This window comes from Carcharodon carcharias, chromosome 7 (genome assembly GCF_017639515.1).
Source record: "Carcharodon carcharias isolate sCarCar2 chromosome 7, sCarCar2.pri, whole genome shotgun sequence".
In the NCBI taxonomy this organism is placed as follows: Eukaryota; Metazoa; Chordata; class Chondrichthyes; order Lamniformes; family Lamnidae; genus Carcharodon; species Carcharodon carcharias.
The window spans coordinates 42,104,217-42,122,671 of NC_054473.1; the positions used below are offsets into that span (position 1 = coordinate 42,104,217).

An 18,455-nucleotide genomic window follows, 5' to 3' on the forward strand; every position below is an offset into this window, starting at 1 on the left:
ATAAGCTGGTTTAAGGTGTGTGTGTGGGGGGCGGAGAGATAGAGAGACAGAGAGGTGGAGGGGGGCGGTGTGGTTGTAGGGACAAACAAGCAGTGATAGAAGCATTAAGTGATATCTATCACTGTTTGTTTGTCCCTACAACCACACCCCCCCCCCCACTCCACTTCTTTCTCTCTCTCTCTCCGCCCCCCACACACACACCTTAAACCAGCTTATATTTCAACTCTTTCTTGGACTCGAACTCAAGTTCTGCCGAAGGGGCATGAGGACTCGAAACGTCAACTCTTTTCTTCTCCGCCGATGCTGCCAGACCTGCTGAGTTTTTCCAGGTAATTCTGTTTTTGTTTTCAACTTTTAAAGCAACTGATCAGCTTACAGCCCTTCCCCTGCCCCATCCCCCGACTGCTCCTCACTACGAAGCCTGTGGCTGACCTATACTGGCTCAACTGGTTTTTCAGGTTCAGCTACAGTCTTGTTCCTCACCACAGATTCACCTCCAGGGCTGAAGTGTATTTTGTTGCTTCTTTGGGATCTTATCTTCAACTTCACCATTGTCTTTTTTCCTGGCCTGCAGGTAATTCTGCACTAACGTCTAGATCTTTATTCCCACGGAAATGCCTCCATTAGTACATCCCCCAATGCCCTATCCTTTCAAGTAGCTTCCGGAATTCATTCACCCGTCACACCCAACACTGAACTTGAGCAATAGTTTCTTGACGCCATGCCAATTCCACCCCACCTACATGTACTTCATCCCTTCACAAGACCTTGGACTAACTCTAGACTCCCTCCTGTTGTCCCATCTATAATCTCCATTTACCACAAGGGTATATGTATAATTGCTCCATAACCAGGCAAATGTAATTTGAATAAAAGCAACTTACTGCAGATGCTGGTGATCTGAAATAAAAATAGAAAGAGCTGGAAAATCTCAGCAGCATCTGTAGAGAGAGAAACAGAGTTAATGCTTCAAGTCGAATGTGACTCCTCGTCAGAGTTCTGAAGAAGACTCATATTGGACTTGAAATCTTCTCTCCTTAGATGCTGCCAAACCTACAGAAATTTTCCAACACTTACTGTTTTTATTTCCAATCTAACTTGAGTTTCCCTGTATTCCAATGAAGCTCAACACAAACTGGAGGAACAGCACCTCATCTTCCGACTAGGCACTCTACAGCCTTCCAGACTTAATATTGAGTTCAACAATTTCAGATCATGAACTCTCTCTTCCATTCCCACCCCCTTTCCGATCCCCCTTTTTCCAATAATTTATAATTTTTTTACAAATATATTTTTCTTTTCCCTCCTATTTTTATATTTATTTCAATCTATTGTTTCATCTCTGCCTATTAGCCCATTTCGATCCCTTCCCCCCACCCCACCCCCACTAGGGCTATCTGCCACTAGCTTGTCTTGCTTGCTATCCCTAATGTCCCCATTAGCACATCCTTTAGATAATATCACCGCCATCAACACCCCTTTGTCCTTTTGTCTATGACATCTTTGGCAGTTTCTGCTTGGCCTCCACCTATCACTGGCCCCCTATCAAGGTCTACCTGTCCCCCCCACCCCAACCACCGCACCCCCCCCCCCCCCCCCCCCCCCCCCCACCAGCTTATATTTCACCTCTCTTCTATTTTTACTTAGTTCTGTTGAAGAGTCATATGGACTCAAAACGTTAACTGTGTTCCTCTCCGCAGATGTTGCCAGACCTGCTGAGTTTTTCCAGGTATTTTTATTTTTATTTTTGTTTTGTTTTTCCTTTACCTTTCCTGGACTCCTCCTAGGATCCTTTCGTTATGCCTCCTTTCACTTCTTTCTTCTGAAAAACTCTGCCCTCCAAAATCCTTAGCCCAACTCTTGCTCCCTCAGCCCCTATACTCCTGTCATCATTCACAGGTTTCACTCCATCTCAGATAAGCTTACAGCTTCCCTTGACATCTTCTGAAGGGCCCCATCAAACTGCTCATCATTGCTTGCTTATGAGCAGCAACTCCAAATTGTCCCTCTTATTCTCTTGCTGACCTTCCTAACCAGCACCTGCCCGGTAGGGGCCAATCTTGCCAATTTCTTCCTTGTCCAAATCAACCCTCCAAGTGCTGAACCTGTGGACTCTGCCTGTGGATCAGTTATCCCTGCCCTCCTTTGCATCTCCCTCCAGATTTTCTGTTCACTTGTATGTAAACAAAGCCAATCCATCAACCCTGTGCCCACTGACCTACAGTTGTTCCTGGTTAAGCAACACCTTAATTTTAAAATTTGCATCTTTGTTTTCAAATCCTTCCATGGTCTTGTCCATCTCTATCTCAGTTATCTTCTTCAGCCCTAAACCCTCCAAGATATCTGTACTCATCTAATTCTGACCTCTTGATCATCCCAATTTTAACTGCTCCACCATTGGTGGTGAACGTTTAGTGCCAATGTTCTAACCTCTGGAATTCCCTCCTTAAACCTCTTCATCTCTCTTCCTCTTTTAAGATGCTCCTTAAAAGCTATGACTAAGCTCTTGATTATCTATCCTAATGCCACCTTTATGGCTCAGTGCTAAATAAGGTCCCTTGAGCACCTTGGGACATTTTACAATGTGAATGGTGCTCTTTAATATACACTGTTGTTGTTAAACACTGTGATGAATATTCTGATATGCACATTGAACAGTTCTGAACCAGAATCAAAAAATGCAAATCATGTGTCTTATAATATGATGTGTTATAGTGAGGTCTGACTTTCATTCCAACTGTTCCCCAAAAAATGGGTTCTGAATTAAGAATAAATTTTGGAAATACTCAGCAGGTCAGGATGCATCTTCTATCCCACAATGTCCCACAATTTCAGATCATAACCACAGCTAGCATATTTTCAGAGGTACAGCAGACACTGTTGATTATTCTACTCTTGTCGTTTCCACCCCTCCTAAACCTATTTATTGTTCTTTTATTGTCCTCTTACCAAGCTCTTTTGCCTTGTAGCATCATCCCCTTTTGTCAATTAATCACTCCTGCTTTCCGCCTGATCACAGACCTTTTTTTCTTTCCTCCCCTTCCTTCTTTCTCATTACTTAAAACCTCTACTTTCTCTCTAACTTTGTCCAGATCTGATGAAGGGTCATCAACCTGTTTCTCTCTCCGTAGATTCTTCCTGACCTGCTGGGTATTTGCAGCATCTTCTGTCTCTATTTCAAATTTCCAGTATCTGCAATATTTTGCTTTGTATTGAGAAGTTCTGAATGCCAGCCATTCTACACAGATGCCTTCCCACAAGGAGAGAAAACTGATAAACAAGCCCATTCAATCAATTTAAGCAACTAGTTATAAAACATCAGACCAATTGGCGATGGAATGCTGTCCAAGGAGATATGGAAGGAGAAAGAAGCGATAAAATATCTTATTTTAAAACATATAATCTTCTATTGTTAGAAACAGTGAGGGATTAGTGTTGTAAAATTTATGATGGATTCTGATATTGCCAAGTCCACCAACATTTGGGGGTTTCTAGTTTCTTTGATACATGGAGCTGAATTTTTAAATGACCACTGAGGCGCGACTGGAGGTGGATGGGCCTGCAATCTTCCAGCACCAGTCGGCTGGTTTGCCAGCACGTCGTCAACTTTGGGTAGCCAATGATGACCCTTAAAGGGCCTATAATGCACAGTACAGACAGCTACTGGAGTTTTTTTTTCAAATTATCCTTACCTGCACTCCCTAGTTTTGTGGTTCTTATCCCCTTCATTATTTTCCAATCAACTCACCCAATTTTAACTCTATTCATTAAAATCTGCTTTCTTGAAATCTGGATCAGTCAATTGTGTTTTTCTTATTTAAATCCAATGACATTGCAAGGGGAAATATTCCCCAGTCTTCAGATATTGTACCATTTAAGATCAAGATTGGCCTCCACTTTTTCTCTATTAACTATTTGAGAATTCAACTCTTGGAATGTCTAAAGCCTCATTTCAGTTTATTTAGATTTAATTAATGTGCCCCATGACTTGGATCCTCCTATCTCAGGCCTCTTTTTTATAATCATGCATATGTCACTTTATCAGTTTACAACACTTGTTAATAACCATCTAACTCAACCTGGATGGTTACTCTGAAGTTAAACTGACTTCCTTCACAACAGCTGCATTGTTATGTACCAAGTGACCACACCTCTGAATTTCGTTTTCTGTCCCTTCTAATCCATGTTTAATGAAACTCATTGCCAATTTCTGATCTGAACCGATTAAACTGATTAAATCCACCTGCACATTCCATGCATCAGTCTCTATCTCCAGTCCCTTAATTTTTTTATATCAGTATAAATATCTCTAGTTATCAAAAACAATTTGTCACTACAAATTAAGTATCAGGTGGTCTGGTCCAGTTTCTTTGCTAACAAATAGTACCCACACATTGTTGAACTGTAATTACTTGTATAATCTCACCTCTTGGTCAGGCATATCTTACAAATTCCTTTCAAATTGGGAGTCGTGGATCTTCAGTGAACATCTCTTATAACAGAATTAATTCTTATATCACTGCAGTGGACAAACAAAATTCTAAATGCTAAAGCTGCCATGGCCAAGTTACTTGAAGACTTTGAAAGTGAAGTTCCTACCTGTGATCCTCATTTCTTATGAAGTACAGTGTGCAGGGGCTCAAATATAATTTATTTGTGTTTTCAAAACTGTTCCAGTTACTTCCTTGTATATGATCATTACATCACCTCAGCACTTCCTGAAACGGCAGATCAATTATCAAAGTAATTAAATTACAAATACAGCATTTTTTTCCTTCCGGACTGAATATTGAGTTCAACAATTTTAGATCATGAACTCTCTCCTCCATCCCCACCCCCTTTCTGATTTTTCCCTCCTTTTTGTTTTTTCCAATAATTTATATAGATTTTTCTTTTCCACCTATTTCCATTATTTTTAAATGTATTTCCATCCATTGTTTTATCTCTAACTTGTAGCCTTTTTCGATTCCTTCACCCCACCCCCACCCCCACCCCAACTAGGGCTACCTGTGCCTTGCTTGTCCTGCCTTCTACCCTGAATTAGCACATTCCTTTAGGTAATATCACCACCTTCAACACCTCTTTGTCCTTTTGTCTGTGACATCTTTTGGTTATCTCCACCTATCACTGGCCCTCTATCTAGCTCTTCTTGTCCCAACCTCCACCCCTTAAACCAGCTTATATTTCACCCCTTTTCTATTTTTCCTTAGTTCTGTCGAAGAGTCATGCAGACTCGAAACATTAGCTGTGCTCCTTTGCCCAGATGCTGACAGACCTGCTGAGTGTTTCCAGGTATTTTTGTTTTTGTTTGCAGCCTTTTTTAGTCACTGATTACTCAGTTGCTCCATCATATGTTTAATTCACTAAACATTAATCTTGAAAGATATGATGTCAATATAAATGCATAACATAAAATGCACAGAAATACATAACAGTGGAATGGTGCTATATTTTTCATTCATCAAATAGCAGTGCTCTCCTCAATTGCTCTGAAATATTTTCTAGCTGGCACTGCAGTTCTATTTTGAGCAAATGCAGAGGGCAGAATTTTGCTGTCGACGAGCAGGGGGTGGGGCCCGCTCGCCAACACATAAAATGACACGGGATGACGTTGGGCGGAACTCCCGATGTCACTGCGCCCCATTTAAATTTTCAGGTAGGCGGGGGCGCAGCAAAATCAGCTGTGGGCTCGCCGACATGTCAATGGCCAATTGAAGCCATTGACAGGATCATTTAAACAATTAAAGGACCTACCCGTCCAACCTTAGGGTTGGTGGGCAGGCCAGGAGCCCCGGCGGGCAATAGAAAAAACATGAAACCTCATCCACCGGCGGGATGAGGTTTCATACAGTGTTCTAAAAAGTTTAATAAAGTTTTACTGTAATTTATGAACATGTCCCATTTCATGTGACATTGTCACATGAGGGGGACATGTTAGGGAATTTTTTTTTTCTATTTTTAATCTTTTAAAAAATCTAAGCAATCTCCCTGAGGCAGCACTCAGCCTCAGGGAGGTGTGCGCTCTTTCATGCGCATGCGCAAAAGAGTGCACTCTCGCTTTTGGGGAATTCCTCCCCACCAACACAGGAAGCGCATAGCGCTTCCCGCTGGATGTCACGCTGGGCGGGCCAAATGTAAAATGGTGGCGGGACCCGCTTCTCCGACGGGGATCAGCTCCCCACTCACCAGAGATTGGGTCGGGCCCGCCCACCCGACAGGCAGAAAATTCTGCCCAGAGAGTTTGCAGAGAGACATCAACAGCTAAGATACCTTGGTCTTTCCAGCTAGAAAATCTGGAACAGTAATCAGTGCCCTGAATAAATAACAGAGAAAACAAGAGTAACGGCAGTTACAGAAGATAAAAGTTTGGAGTAAGAAATGGGCACTCAGCCCATCAAAGTTCATTCTTCTAGTACATCTCACAATGGTTGTTTTGCTTTAGAGTTTTTTCTATGCTGCTTGCTCTAGATTTTATGGTAGCCATATCTGGGATATCTCTCCATGGATGAATCCTACCTCCATTTGTGAGTATAGATAGCTTGTCTCATCCCACATGCTTTTTATTCTACTTAGTTAAGCTTGGGGCAAAATCCTGATTGTACTTTTTTTAACCTTCTTCAGTAGAATTTTCTCAGGCTCCTGCTACTGAGGGGGGCCTTGCATGTAGTCTTGAGTTTATCAGGATGTCATGGGTGTGGTGATATGAATAGGTAGAAAATCACAGGAAATCTACTTCCTGCTGCATGTGAGGCCCCAGTGACTGTGAGGCATCTCAGAAAATACCGCTTAATGAATACTGACTGAATAAAGCAACACCCATTAAGCTAAAATTATTGCTTTATCTTTGGCACAATGATATGTAATTATAATGGGGGCTTCAATTATCCAAATATAGGCCAGGATTATCCCCTCGGCGATTTGGGGGTGGGTCCTGCTTGCCGAGGGGAAAATAACATGGGATGACCTCGGGGGTTCCCCCCAACATCATCCCGGTCCATTTAAATCTTTAGGAAGGTGGTCGGACAGCAAAATCAGCTGTCCGCCCGCCGACCTGTCAATGGCCAATTGGGGCCATTGACAGGATCATTAAAGTAATTAAAGACCTGCCCGGCCAACCTTAAGGCTGGCGGGCAGGCCAGGAGCCCCAGTGGGCTCCAGATTATTGATGAAACTTCATCCACTGGCGGGATGAAGTTTCATATCCATTTTGTAAAATATTAATAAAGTTTATGTGTTCTTTATTAACATGTCCCATCTCATTGTCACATGAGGGGGACATGTTAATCATTTTTTAATGTTTCTATCTTTAAAGTTTTTTCCACTGTCAGTATTCTCCCTGAGACAGGACTTTGCCTCAGGGAGCAGTGAGCTCTTTCGCGTGCATGCTCGAAAGAGCACACTTTGACAGATGGGGATTCCCTCCCCACCCCGGAACAGGAAGCGCATAGCCCGCCCACTCAAAATGGCGGTGGGCCCCATTTCAGTGGCGGGGGTCAACTGGCCGCCCGCCGCCAAGCCGGTGGGGCCCGCTCGCCATCCGAGGGCAAGATTCTGCCCATGGACTGGAAGGAAATAATGCAAAGGGACAAGAAGAGCAAGAGTTCCTGTAATGTGTTCAAGATAATTTTCTGCAGCAGTATGTTTCCAGTGCAATGAGAGGGCAGGCAATGTGGGGCCTGGGTCTGGGGAATGAGTTGGCCCAAGTGGATCAAATATCAATGGGAGAGCATTCAGGGGACAGTGACCGCTATATCATAAGATTTAGGTTGGTCATGGGGAAGGACAAGGAACAATCCAGAGCAGGGATAATTAATTGGGAGAAAGCCAACTTCAATGGGATGAGATAAAAGCAAAATACCGCGGATGCTGGAAATCTGAAACAAAAACAAAAATAGCTGGAAAAACTCAATAAGTCTGACAGCATCTGCGGAGAGGAACACACTTAACGTTTCGAGTCCGTATGACTCTTCCTCAGAACTAAGAAAATATAGAAATGTGGTGAAATATAAGCTGGTTGAGGGGGGTGGGACAGGGGGTGAGAGCTGCATGGAGAGCCAGTGGAGGCAAAGAAGAGATTGCCAAAGATGTCACAGACAAAAGGACAAAGGGGTGTTGACGGTGGTGATATTATCTGAGGAATGTGCTAATGGTGACATTAAGGGTAGAATGAGCAAGTGACAGATAGCCCTAGTTGGGATGGGGTGGGGGGAAGGGATCGAAATGGGCCAAAAGGTGGAGATAAAATGATAGATCGAAATAAATTTAAAAATAGGTGGGAAAAGAAAAATATATTAAAAAAATTATTAATTATTGGAAAAAGGGGGATCGGAAAGGGGGTGGGGATGAAGAAGTGAGTTCATGATATGAAGTTGTTGAACTCAATATTCAGTCCAGAAGGAAGATGAGGTGCTGTTCCTCCAGTATGCATTGAGCTTCACTGGATCAACGCAGCAGGCCAAGGACGGACATGTGGGCATGAGAGCAGGGTGGTGTTTTGAAATGGGGGTGTTGGGGGTGGCCTGGCAGCACAGACTGAAGGAAGTACACAAGCACATGCCGGGAGGCTGGTGGAAGGGGTGGGGTGGGGGGTGGGGTGAGGGGGGGGGATGGTGGTGATGGTAGTGAGGGAAGCAAAAGCTTGTTAAGAGTGAGCATTCATCCACAGCTGAGAGTGTTCAGCAGCTACACTGATGTGCTTGGAGTTGGGCCTCTGAAACTTTTCTGCCCACTCAAGCAATGCAAAAGCATGAAAATGCCTCCAAATGCTCCAGAATTTTTTGCCCCTCAGGCACAGACTGCAAATTAATATGCATTTTAGGGGGCAGCAGAACAATTGGCCGACGGGGCAAGTTGTACAATCCCCTTGTGAAAGGTGGGCTTGGTGCAGTCACTGATGGAGGCACTCATAGCCCCTTACACTGTCTTTATTATGGTTTAGACCAATATACCCCATGGTCCAAGCTAACAGCGCAGCTTTGCAGTGCAGGTTAGGAGAATGCCTGTGCCTGAGCTGAGAGAGCAGCATGCAGTCCAACAGCCGAAGTTGTCAACAATCGGTCAAGTGGAGTGGGGCGAAGGTGGGTGGGTCATGAAGCGCACTACACACTGGCCATCCTAGTGGTGGCTAGCACACGCCTGCATGCCTTCAGACTTAACCAAGTGAGGTTCTTAGGACACATATGCTAACCCACACCTCTCTTTGATCCTGCAGGAGGAGGACATCAGCGTCATGGAGCCTGGTGATTTGGCAGTGTGCCTCATGGCTTACAGGGAGCAGAGAAAAAGAAGAAGAGAACGGTGTAGGCGCCTGGCTAGGCAAAGGGAGGAGCACCTCCGTCAAAGTGAAGGGACGGCAAGGTCTGCTTGCACACAGCTGAACATTCACAGCGAGCTGTCACTTGTAGGTGTCTTGCTAGACCCAGGGTCTACAGATGGCGCCTTTCATTCTTGGAGGTGATTACGAATCAGTGTCGCTGAAGACTGCACATGTCTGGGGAACTGGTCAGTCACATATGCCACCTGATGCGGGATTTGATGCTACAGGCACACGGAGGACATCCACTGCCAGCGGCTGTGAAAGTAATTGTGGTGCTCAATTTTTATGCCAGTGCTCCTTTCAGGGGTCCACAGGTGACCTGTGCAGGATCTCGCAAGCCTCCATGCACAAGTGCTTCCAGGAAGTCACAGACGCCATCTTCATGAAGGCACAGAACTTTACGCCATCAACTGTACTTATGTGGCACTTAGATCTCTGTGGCAGCAAACGGTCAACTATGTCAACTGCAAGGGCTTCCAATTGCTGAATGTTCAGCTGGTGTGTGAGCACCACAAACACATTCTACAGGTCTGTGCCAATTCCCAGGGAGTGTCCATGCCTCCTACATCTTTAACAGGTCTCAGATCCCAGACATCTTCCAGGGTCCACAGAGGCTGCAGGGTTGGCTCCTCAGGGACAAGGGCTACCCACAGAGGACATGGCTGATGACGCCGTGTGGCTGCAGCAGAGAGGTGGTATAAATCGGCTTATGTGTGACTCAGATTTTGATGGAGCAAACGATAGGAATTTTGAAAATGAGATTCAGGTGCTTCGACAGGCCCGGTGAAGCACTGCAGTACAGTCCCCAGAGGGTGTCAGGCATCATCGTAGCTTGCTGCACGCTCCACAGCCTGGTGCTACAACAGGGAGAGGACCTGGTTGAGAAGGAGATGGAGGAGATGCATGTATCCTCCGATGAGGAGGGCGGCGAAGGAGGTGACAATGATGAGGTCCTCGAAGGCAAGGATGCCGGCCATGAGGCCATCGCATTGGCCAAACGAGGCAGGCGCAAGATTTGTTAAGGATGATGATAAGATGCAATGAGGACAGTCTTGGCATCCTCACCTTGCATCTGTGAATGTTTGACTCCTGTGTGGCTGATAGCAGCGCACATACCCTCAGTGCTCAGGCTCATGTCATGGAGATGCAACGGAGGCCCTAATAGTTGCTAGATTCCAAGAGGATGATGACAACATGCAGTGAGGACACTCCATAGATCTTCACATTGCCTCTGTGAATGCCTGACTCATGTCTGGCTGAGGGAAGCTCGCTTGCGCTCTGTGATCAGGGTCATATCATGGAGACGCAGCCGTGAAACTTTAAATGCACCTGATCCTTTGTCAGCCTCCAGCACCTGGCCCCTTCAGGACCACAGCATCACTGGTCACACTGGTCCCACCTTAAAGGTGCTGAGAGCACCCAGAGAGAATTACGAACTCTGTGATACCTGCCCATGACATTCTGGCAGCAATGAATTGCATCATTGAGGTGCAGGCATCAGTAATGCATCAAGTGAGTGTGAAGTTGGACCATCACTTTGGTCTGAAGGTTACACACTGCACAGGGAAGAGGCCCTGGACTGAGACACCTGCCTTTATCTTGTGCAGGGACCAAGGTTTCACTTCTGGGCGATACGAACAGTGCTCATCATAACAAGGAGCCATAAGCAGGGAAACATTCTTGGGAGTACACCCATGCCCAGGCTGTGCAACTACATCTTCTTAACATTCCTAACCCTGCTGCTACATCTTGGTGCTCCCCTGACATCCCCAGCAGAGGTGGAGGCAGCCTGTGATGATCTTGGTGAGCGTCCTCTGGAGGGCCGAGACCTGGAGGGCCCTGGCCTGCTTTCTGGATCCTGCTGTGTGGCAGTGGTGCACTCCTTGGCCTGTGGAGCTGGAGCTGGTGAGGTCACAGGAACAGGGGATCGGATGGGCTGGGCACGCCCAGAGACGCCTGGGTGAATGGTCCCAGGGTGTGCACCTGCTGATCCTCCCCTCTCTGGGTGCCCAAGGGCCCCTTGCTGACTCCTTGAGGAGGAGCAGGAACTGGAGTGAGATCGAGATGGTGTGCACCCCTCTCAAGTTGACACTGTTGGAGGCCAACTGTGGTGTCAGCAATGGACTTGAGCTCGCACAGCAGTGCAGGACCAATGTCCTGGACCAAGGTCTGCATGACCTGCCACCATCCTCCCAGTGCTGACCTCGGTGCTTTGGCATGCTGGTGCTAACTCCTCAGACTGAAGGTGGACGGACTCCTCCATTGAGCCTTGCAATCTGAGGAGTACAACAGACATTCCTTCCTGATGTTCTCGAGCTTCCCTTTGCAGCTCCAGCAATTGAGGTATGACCGAGCCCAGAGGCTCCTCGTATGCCTTGGACACAACAGATTTCTGGCCTCCAGCAGTCCTCCAAGTGCGGGAAACCTGGGAAGTTCCTAACACTGCCTGCTGTGGATCAGACAAGTATGATGTGCTCACCAGATTGTGACCCCAAGGCTACCAAAGAGCTAGGTCTCTCTGAGGTGTGTGTCTTTGTGCTGGTGGAGGGTGTGGGGGAGCGCTGTGATGAGTCTTCAATTAGGGTGCCATCTAATTCTCCTTCCAAGTTATCTTTGGGGCTTGAGTTGAGGACCTGGGTTGTGGACCCCCTGGGCTGCTTCCCAGATGCGCTTGCGAAAGCAAGGAGAGATAATTAGTGCATGGCAGGAGACTGCGGAACAGGGGAACTAACTCACAGCATGGTTGTCTGATGGATGTTGCATCGCTGGACTTGGTTGAGCACCACCGACCTGTCAGCACAGGAATGGTCCAGATCATTGCCAGCCGGCTGAATGATTCTATTTTCAAAGTTTGCGAGGACCGTGATGTCGAGCATTCCTCCACCAGACCGTAACGTGTCCCATTTGTTGTGTGCCAGCTTGTCCTGCATGAATACAGAAAGAGTGTAAGCAGGACACCTACCAGGCCAGATGATAAGGATGCCTGGCATGTGTGGGTGGTGAGTGGTGCCATGGACGGGATGAGGACACAATCCGCAGGACAGATGAAGGTGTGTGTGAGAGAACGAATGGTGATGTCCCTTTAACTGGCAGTGAGTGAGGTCCCTGTGGATGTGTGATGGATTTGTGAGCATGTGAGTTGAGAGTAATGAGAAGAGTGACTAACCCTGGTAGAATGGAGGAGACACTGGATGGCTGTGCTCATTTGCAGGGCGTTGGCGCTGACCAACACTGCCACTGCCTCCCATGCTGGATTGGTGACCTTGCTTGTTGGTTTTCATCCAGAGTGGGGATAAAGTGGGCCTCCACTGTGTCCAGTAGGTGCCCGAGGCAGGTGTTGCTAAATTTGGGGGCAGCATGTTTCCTCCCTTTGGCAGCCATGGCTTTCCAGCAGCTTTCGATCCCTTAGAGAGTGCTAGCTCTGTGCAGGGGTGTCCCTTAAATATGGTGCCTGAAGGCCAGCAGGGCGGGAAAAATCAGAGGCAGTCCGGCAGTGACCCGGTGTGTTTCCTGGGAATGCGTTATTAATGAGGGGATGTGTCAGGTATGGGAGCATGAAAAGCCACCATCATAGCTGGCAAGTAAAAGGTTTTTTTTTTCCCACCCACTATCGAACCTAGTTCAAATCTGGGGCTATTCTACTCTATGTCTTTCTGCACCTGGTTTTTGATATAAGGATACAAGAAAAGGCCAATTCTCTTGTACCAAAGCCAAATCAAAAATAAGGGCCAGTATTTTTACATCCTGCATTGTAAATCTTCAATCAATGACATTCATTTTTGGAGCTAAGCCTACTCTTCAAAGATACTAATTAATCAGCAGTCCATTGCAAATATCCATGGCTTGGGACTCCTGGTCTTAGTTCTTATCTGAAGTTCATTGCTCACATCAGCAACAACAACGTGCATTTATTTATGTAGTGCCTTTAACTTGGAAAAATGTCCTACGAACATACAGACAAGGAGCAGTAGGCCATTCAGCCCCTTGAGCCTGCTCCGCCACTTAATAAGATCATGGCTGATCTCATAGTAACCTGAAACCTGTATCCCACCTACCGCCGATCACCTATCACCCTCTTGCTTACCAAGAATCTTACCACTTCTGCCTTAAAAATATTCAAAGACTCTGCTTCCACGACCTTTTCAGGAAGAGAGTTCCAAAGACTCTTAACCCTCTGAGTGAAAAAAATTGCCTTATCTCTGTTTTAAATGTGTGACCCCTTATTTTTAAACAGTGACCCTAGTTCTAGATTCTTCCACAAGAGGAAACATCTTCTCCACATCCATCCTGTCAAGACCCCTCAGGATCTTATATGTTTCAATCAAGTTGCCTCTTACTCTTCTGAATACAAGCCTAGCTTGTCCAACCTTTCCTCATAAGACAACCCACCCATTCCAGGTATTAGTCTGGTAAACCTTCTCTGAATTGTTTCCAACGCATTTACATCCTTCCTTAAATAAGGTGACCAACACTGTACACAGTTCTCCAAATGTGGTCTCACTAGGGCTCCGTACAACTGAAGCATAACCTCCCTATTTTTCTATTCAATTCCCCTTGCAATAAATGATAACATTCTATTAGCTTTCCTAATTACTTCCTAAAATACTTCACAAAAGTGTAGACAAAAATGGACACCGAACCAAAAGAGATATTCGGAGGGATGACCAAAAGATTCGTCAAGAGGTTTTAAGGAGGCTGGTAAATGAGGTGCAGGTGGAGAGTGAGTTTATGGAGGGAATTGGAGTATTGGGAGCAAAGGGAACTGGTGGTAGGACCACCAATGGTGGAATGAAGGGAGACGGAAATGTACAAGAGGCTAGAGTCAGGGGAATGAAGAATTTGGGATAGGGTTACAGCACTGGAGGAGGTTACACAGATAGAGGGGAACAACGGCATGAAAAAAGAGATTTTTAAATTGTGGAGTGCAGGGATTTGGAGCCAATTTAGGTCAGTGATGACTAGGGTGATGATGAGTGGTACAGAATATGGTCAGCAGAGTTTTCCTCTTGGAATGTGCTCACGATCCAAGTTAAACAGCCAGCTGAAATCTACATAATAAAATTGTTCATAGCATTAAAGACCTTTGCTAAATTTCTGCTGTAATGAAAACAATTTTTTAATCTGAGAATAGCTACTGATAATTTAGGGTTCTTAATCTGGAATTATCCTAAAGGCTGGTTGCTATGTTAACCTTAATGTTTTCATTATTAACAGCCAAGACCTAAGAAACAAGCCTGAAGCAACTTTCATGTGCAATGTTCTTTGTGTGCACTGAATACACCAATTATAGCTTGGTATTGTGTGCAAAACAATCTGGAATCTAACAATGAGTTGCAAGTCTAAGCAAAGTTAGAGATGTGTTCCAAACCACACCTTATTTTACTCCAGTTTCATTTTACTGCTTGTCATAAGAAACATGAGCACATAACAGGATTAGGAATCATAACTGTGGTGGGGGAGGTGCAGAATAATGCATGCCAATGAGGATCCAGGTGTTAGGGAATCTGTGAGAAATACAAGACAGAATAAAAACAATCCACAGATAGAAAGAGGCAGATTCCTAGACATTTATTTTGAGCATATTTGATTGTGGTATCAATCTGGTGTTTCACTGTGAACGTAACTTATTCAGTAATAATGGCTCAGGGTCTTCTGATCTCCAGATAATTGGAGGCCGGGCATATCCTGAAAGATGCACCACGGGACACCTCGGAAGTGCCAACTGACTCCTTGGGAATAGCCCGGGAATTTGAACATACAATGGGCAATTCCCCTGTTTCCCAGGAATCTTTGGAAAAGTCTCAAACTCTGAGTTAGAGTCGGAGAATTTGGCTTACTTACCTGAATAGTAATCCAGGAAATGTTGGATAGAAAAATCCTAGTCTACCTCCTGGGTAACTATACCAAACCATATCCCAATACTTCACGCTGACCCACTACACCCACAATCCCCAACCCCACCCATCATCTTTCCCCCCACCCCCGACCACCTCCTGTCTACCCCCTAATCCCCCGACCCCTCACCATGCCTCCTGACCGCGCCTCCCTGACTTTCCCCGAAACCTGACCTCACCACCTGACTCCACCCCCCCTCGCGGCCTGACCTGATCCAACTTCCCAACTTGACCTCACTAGCTCCACAATCCAATACCCCCTGACCCGACCTGACTAGCCTCCAACCTGACAACCCCTCCCGACACAACATGAGTACTCTCCGATCCACCTACCCAACTCACCCACCTGTTATCCTGCCACCCTGCATACCTACCACCCTACCCACTTGTCAACCTACCCACTTGCCACCTAGGCCCAACCATCTTCAGCTGCTTCATCAATGACTTTCCCTCTATCATAAGGGATGTTCGTTGATGATTGCACAATGTTCAGAGCTCATCAGATACTGAAACAGTCTGTCTCCAACGTAGCAAGACCTGGACAACATTCAGGCTTGGGCTAATAAATGGCAAGTAACATTTGTGCCACTTAAGTACCAGGCAATGATCATCTCCAACAAGAGACAATCTGACCATCTCCCCTTGATATTCAATGACATTACCATCATTGAATCCCCCATCAACTACGTCCTGGGGGTTACCATTGACTAAAAACTGAACTAGAAATACTAGTCATAGAAATACTGTGGCTTCCCAAGCAGGTTAAGGACTGGGAATTCTGAGGCAAGTAACTCACCTCCTGGCTCCCAAAAGCCTATTCACCATCTACATGGCACAAATCAGGAGTGTAGTAGAATACTCTCCACCTCCCTGGATGAGTGCAGCTCCAACAACACTCAAGAAGCTCAACATCATCCAGGACAAAGCAATCGCTTGATCAGCACTCTATCCATCAACTTAAACATTCACTCCAATCACCACTGACACAGTGGCAGCAGCGTGTACTATCTACAAGATGCACTGCAGCAACTCACCAAGGCACCATCAACAGCACTTTCCAAACACACAACCTCTACCACCTAAAGGGACAAGGGCTGCAGACACACGGAAACACCACCACCTGGAAGTACCCCTCCAAGCCTGGACCACATTCAGGCTTGAGCTAATAAGTAGCAAGTAACATTCGTGCCACATAAGTGTCACACAATGACCATGGAACAAGAGAGAATCCAACCATTGCCCCTTGATGTTCAATGGCATTACCATCACTGAATTCCTCCACTATCAACATCCTGGGGGTTACCATTGACCAGAAACTGAACTGGACTAGCCATATAAATACTCTGGCTATAACAGCAGGTCAGAGGCTAGGAATCATGCAGTGAGTAACTCACCTCCTGACTCCCCAAAGCCTCTCCACCATCTACAAGGCACAAGATAGGAATGTGATGGAATAGTCCCTATTTGCCTGGATGAGGGCAGCTCCCACAAAACTCATGAAGCTTGACACCGTCCAGGACAAAGCAGCCTTCTTGATTGGCACCACATCCACAAACATTCACTCCCTCCACCAGCGATGCACAGTAGCAGCAGTGTGTACCATCTACAAGATGCACTGCAGGAATTCACCAAGGCTCCTTCGACAGCACCTTCCATACCCATGACCACTACCACCAAGAAGGACAAGGGCAGACACATGGGAACACCACGTGCTGGAAGTTCCCCTCCAAGTCACTCACCATCCTGACTTGGAAATATATCAACGTTCCTTCACTGTCGCTGGATCAAAATCCTGGAGCTCCCTTCCTAACAGCACTGTGGGTGTACCTACACCACATGGCCTGCAAAGGTTCAAGAAGATGGCTCACCACCACCTTTTCAAGGGCAAATAGGGATAGGCAAGAAATGCTGGCCTTGTCAGTAACACTCACATCCCATGAAAGAATAATAATAAAAAAAAGTGTTGAAGGTGTAGAGCAGGTTGAAAAAGTAGTTAAAAAGGCACACAGGATTCTGGGTTTAATAAATAGAGGCACTGAGTACAAAAGCAAGGAACTTGTGACAGACCTTTATAAAACTGGTTCGGCCTTAACTGCAGGATTGTGTCTAATTCTGGGCGCCCCACTTTTGGAAGGAAATGAAGGCTTAAGAGGGGGTGCAGAAAAGACTTATGAGTATGGTTCCAGGATTGAGGGACTTCAGTTACATGGATAGATTGGAGAAGCCGAGGCTGTGTTCTTTGGAGAAGAGATGACTGAGAGGGGATTTAATAGAGATATTCAAAATAATAGAGTCAAGACAGAGCAGATAGAGTAGAAATCGTTCCCATTGGTGGAAGGGTGGAGAACTAGGGACGCAAAGTTATTGAAAAAAGAACCAAAACTGACATGAAACTTTATTACGCAGTGAGTGATTAGTGTCTGGAATGCACTGCTCAAGAATCTGGTGGAGGCAAATTCTTTCAATAGCAATTTGGGTAAGTGCCACAAGAGAAAAACTATGTGGGCTACGGGGAAAGGGCTGAGGAATGGTGCTAGCTTAGTTGCTTTTGCACAGGGCTTTTATGATTCTCTGATTCCAGGAAGTGAGTGTGCTTTATGAGCTGGCAGGAGGCGGCTTCCGGAATTGATTCTGAAGTTTACAAGCAATTTATTGACAGCTATTCGATGAGTATATTTACAAGCAGCTATAATTATCTTGATTCCCACAAGAAGCATTATGAGAAACAAAAACAAAAGTAGCTGGAAAAACTCAGCAGGTCTGACAGCATTTGTGGAGAGGAACACAGTTAATGTTTCGAGTCTGTATGACTCTTCATCAGAACTAAGGAAAAATAGAAATGAGGTGAAATATAAGCTGGTTGAGGGGGGTGGGACAGGTAGAGCTACTTGAAACGGTAACTGTATTCCTCTCTGCAGATGCTGTCAGACCTGCTGAGTTTTTCCAGCTATTTTTGTTTTTGTTTCAGATTTCCAGCATCTGCAGTATTTTGCTTTTATCAGAAGCATAATGACGTTATTTTTAAAGGAACAGGCCAGATTTACCACTAAACATGATAATCGTGCTCCAAGCCTCAGGCTAGCCATAAACAGCACCACAGTAGCTCCAATAGTATAAAGATAATAACATTGAAGAATGCTCCAGCTCCATTTCCTTCCTATTCTAAGTTCCTCAGGTTTGATGATGACAGTGGTGGGTGGCAAAGGCTGGGGGGTGCAGAATTTTTGATGGGAATATTATTAGCT

The 18,455-nt window shown here is 45.6% G+C and overlaps 1 protein-coding gene across 5 annotated transcripts in view; it reads right to left on the reverse strand.

The window, feature by feature from the left end:
• LOC121280500 (protein FAM3C-like) overlaps positions 1-18,455 on the reverse strand; it is a 58,349-nt gene that overhangs the window by 28,315 nt on the left and 11,579 nt on the right. For 3 of the 5 annotated variants that reach the window (XM_041192555.1, XM_041192557.1, XM_041192556.1), the window contains one exon: positions 4,600-4,718. The exons of 1 other annotated variant lie outside the window; for it this stretch is intronic. In XM_041192555.1, the coding sequence (XP_041048489.1) occupies positions 4,600-4,612 (13 nt within the window). In that variant the 5' untranslated portion in view covers positions 4,613-4,718. Of the gene's footprint in view, positions 1-4,426; positions 4,520-4,599; positions 4,719-18,455 lie in introns of those variants that run through there. One more of the 5 variants, XM_041192558.1, reaches the window with a different exon arrangement.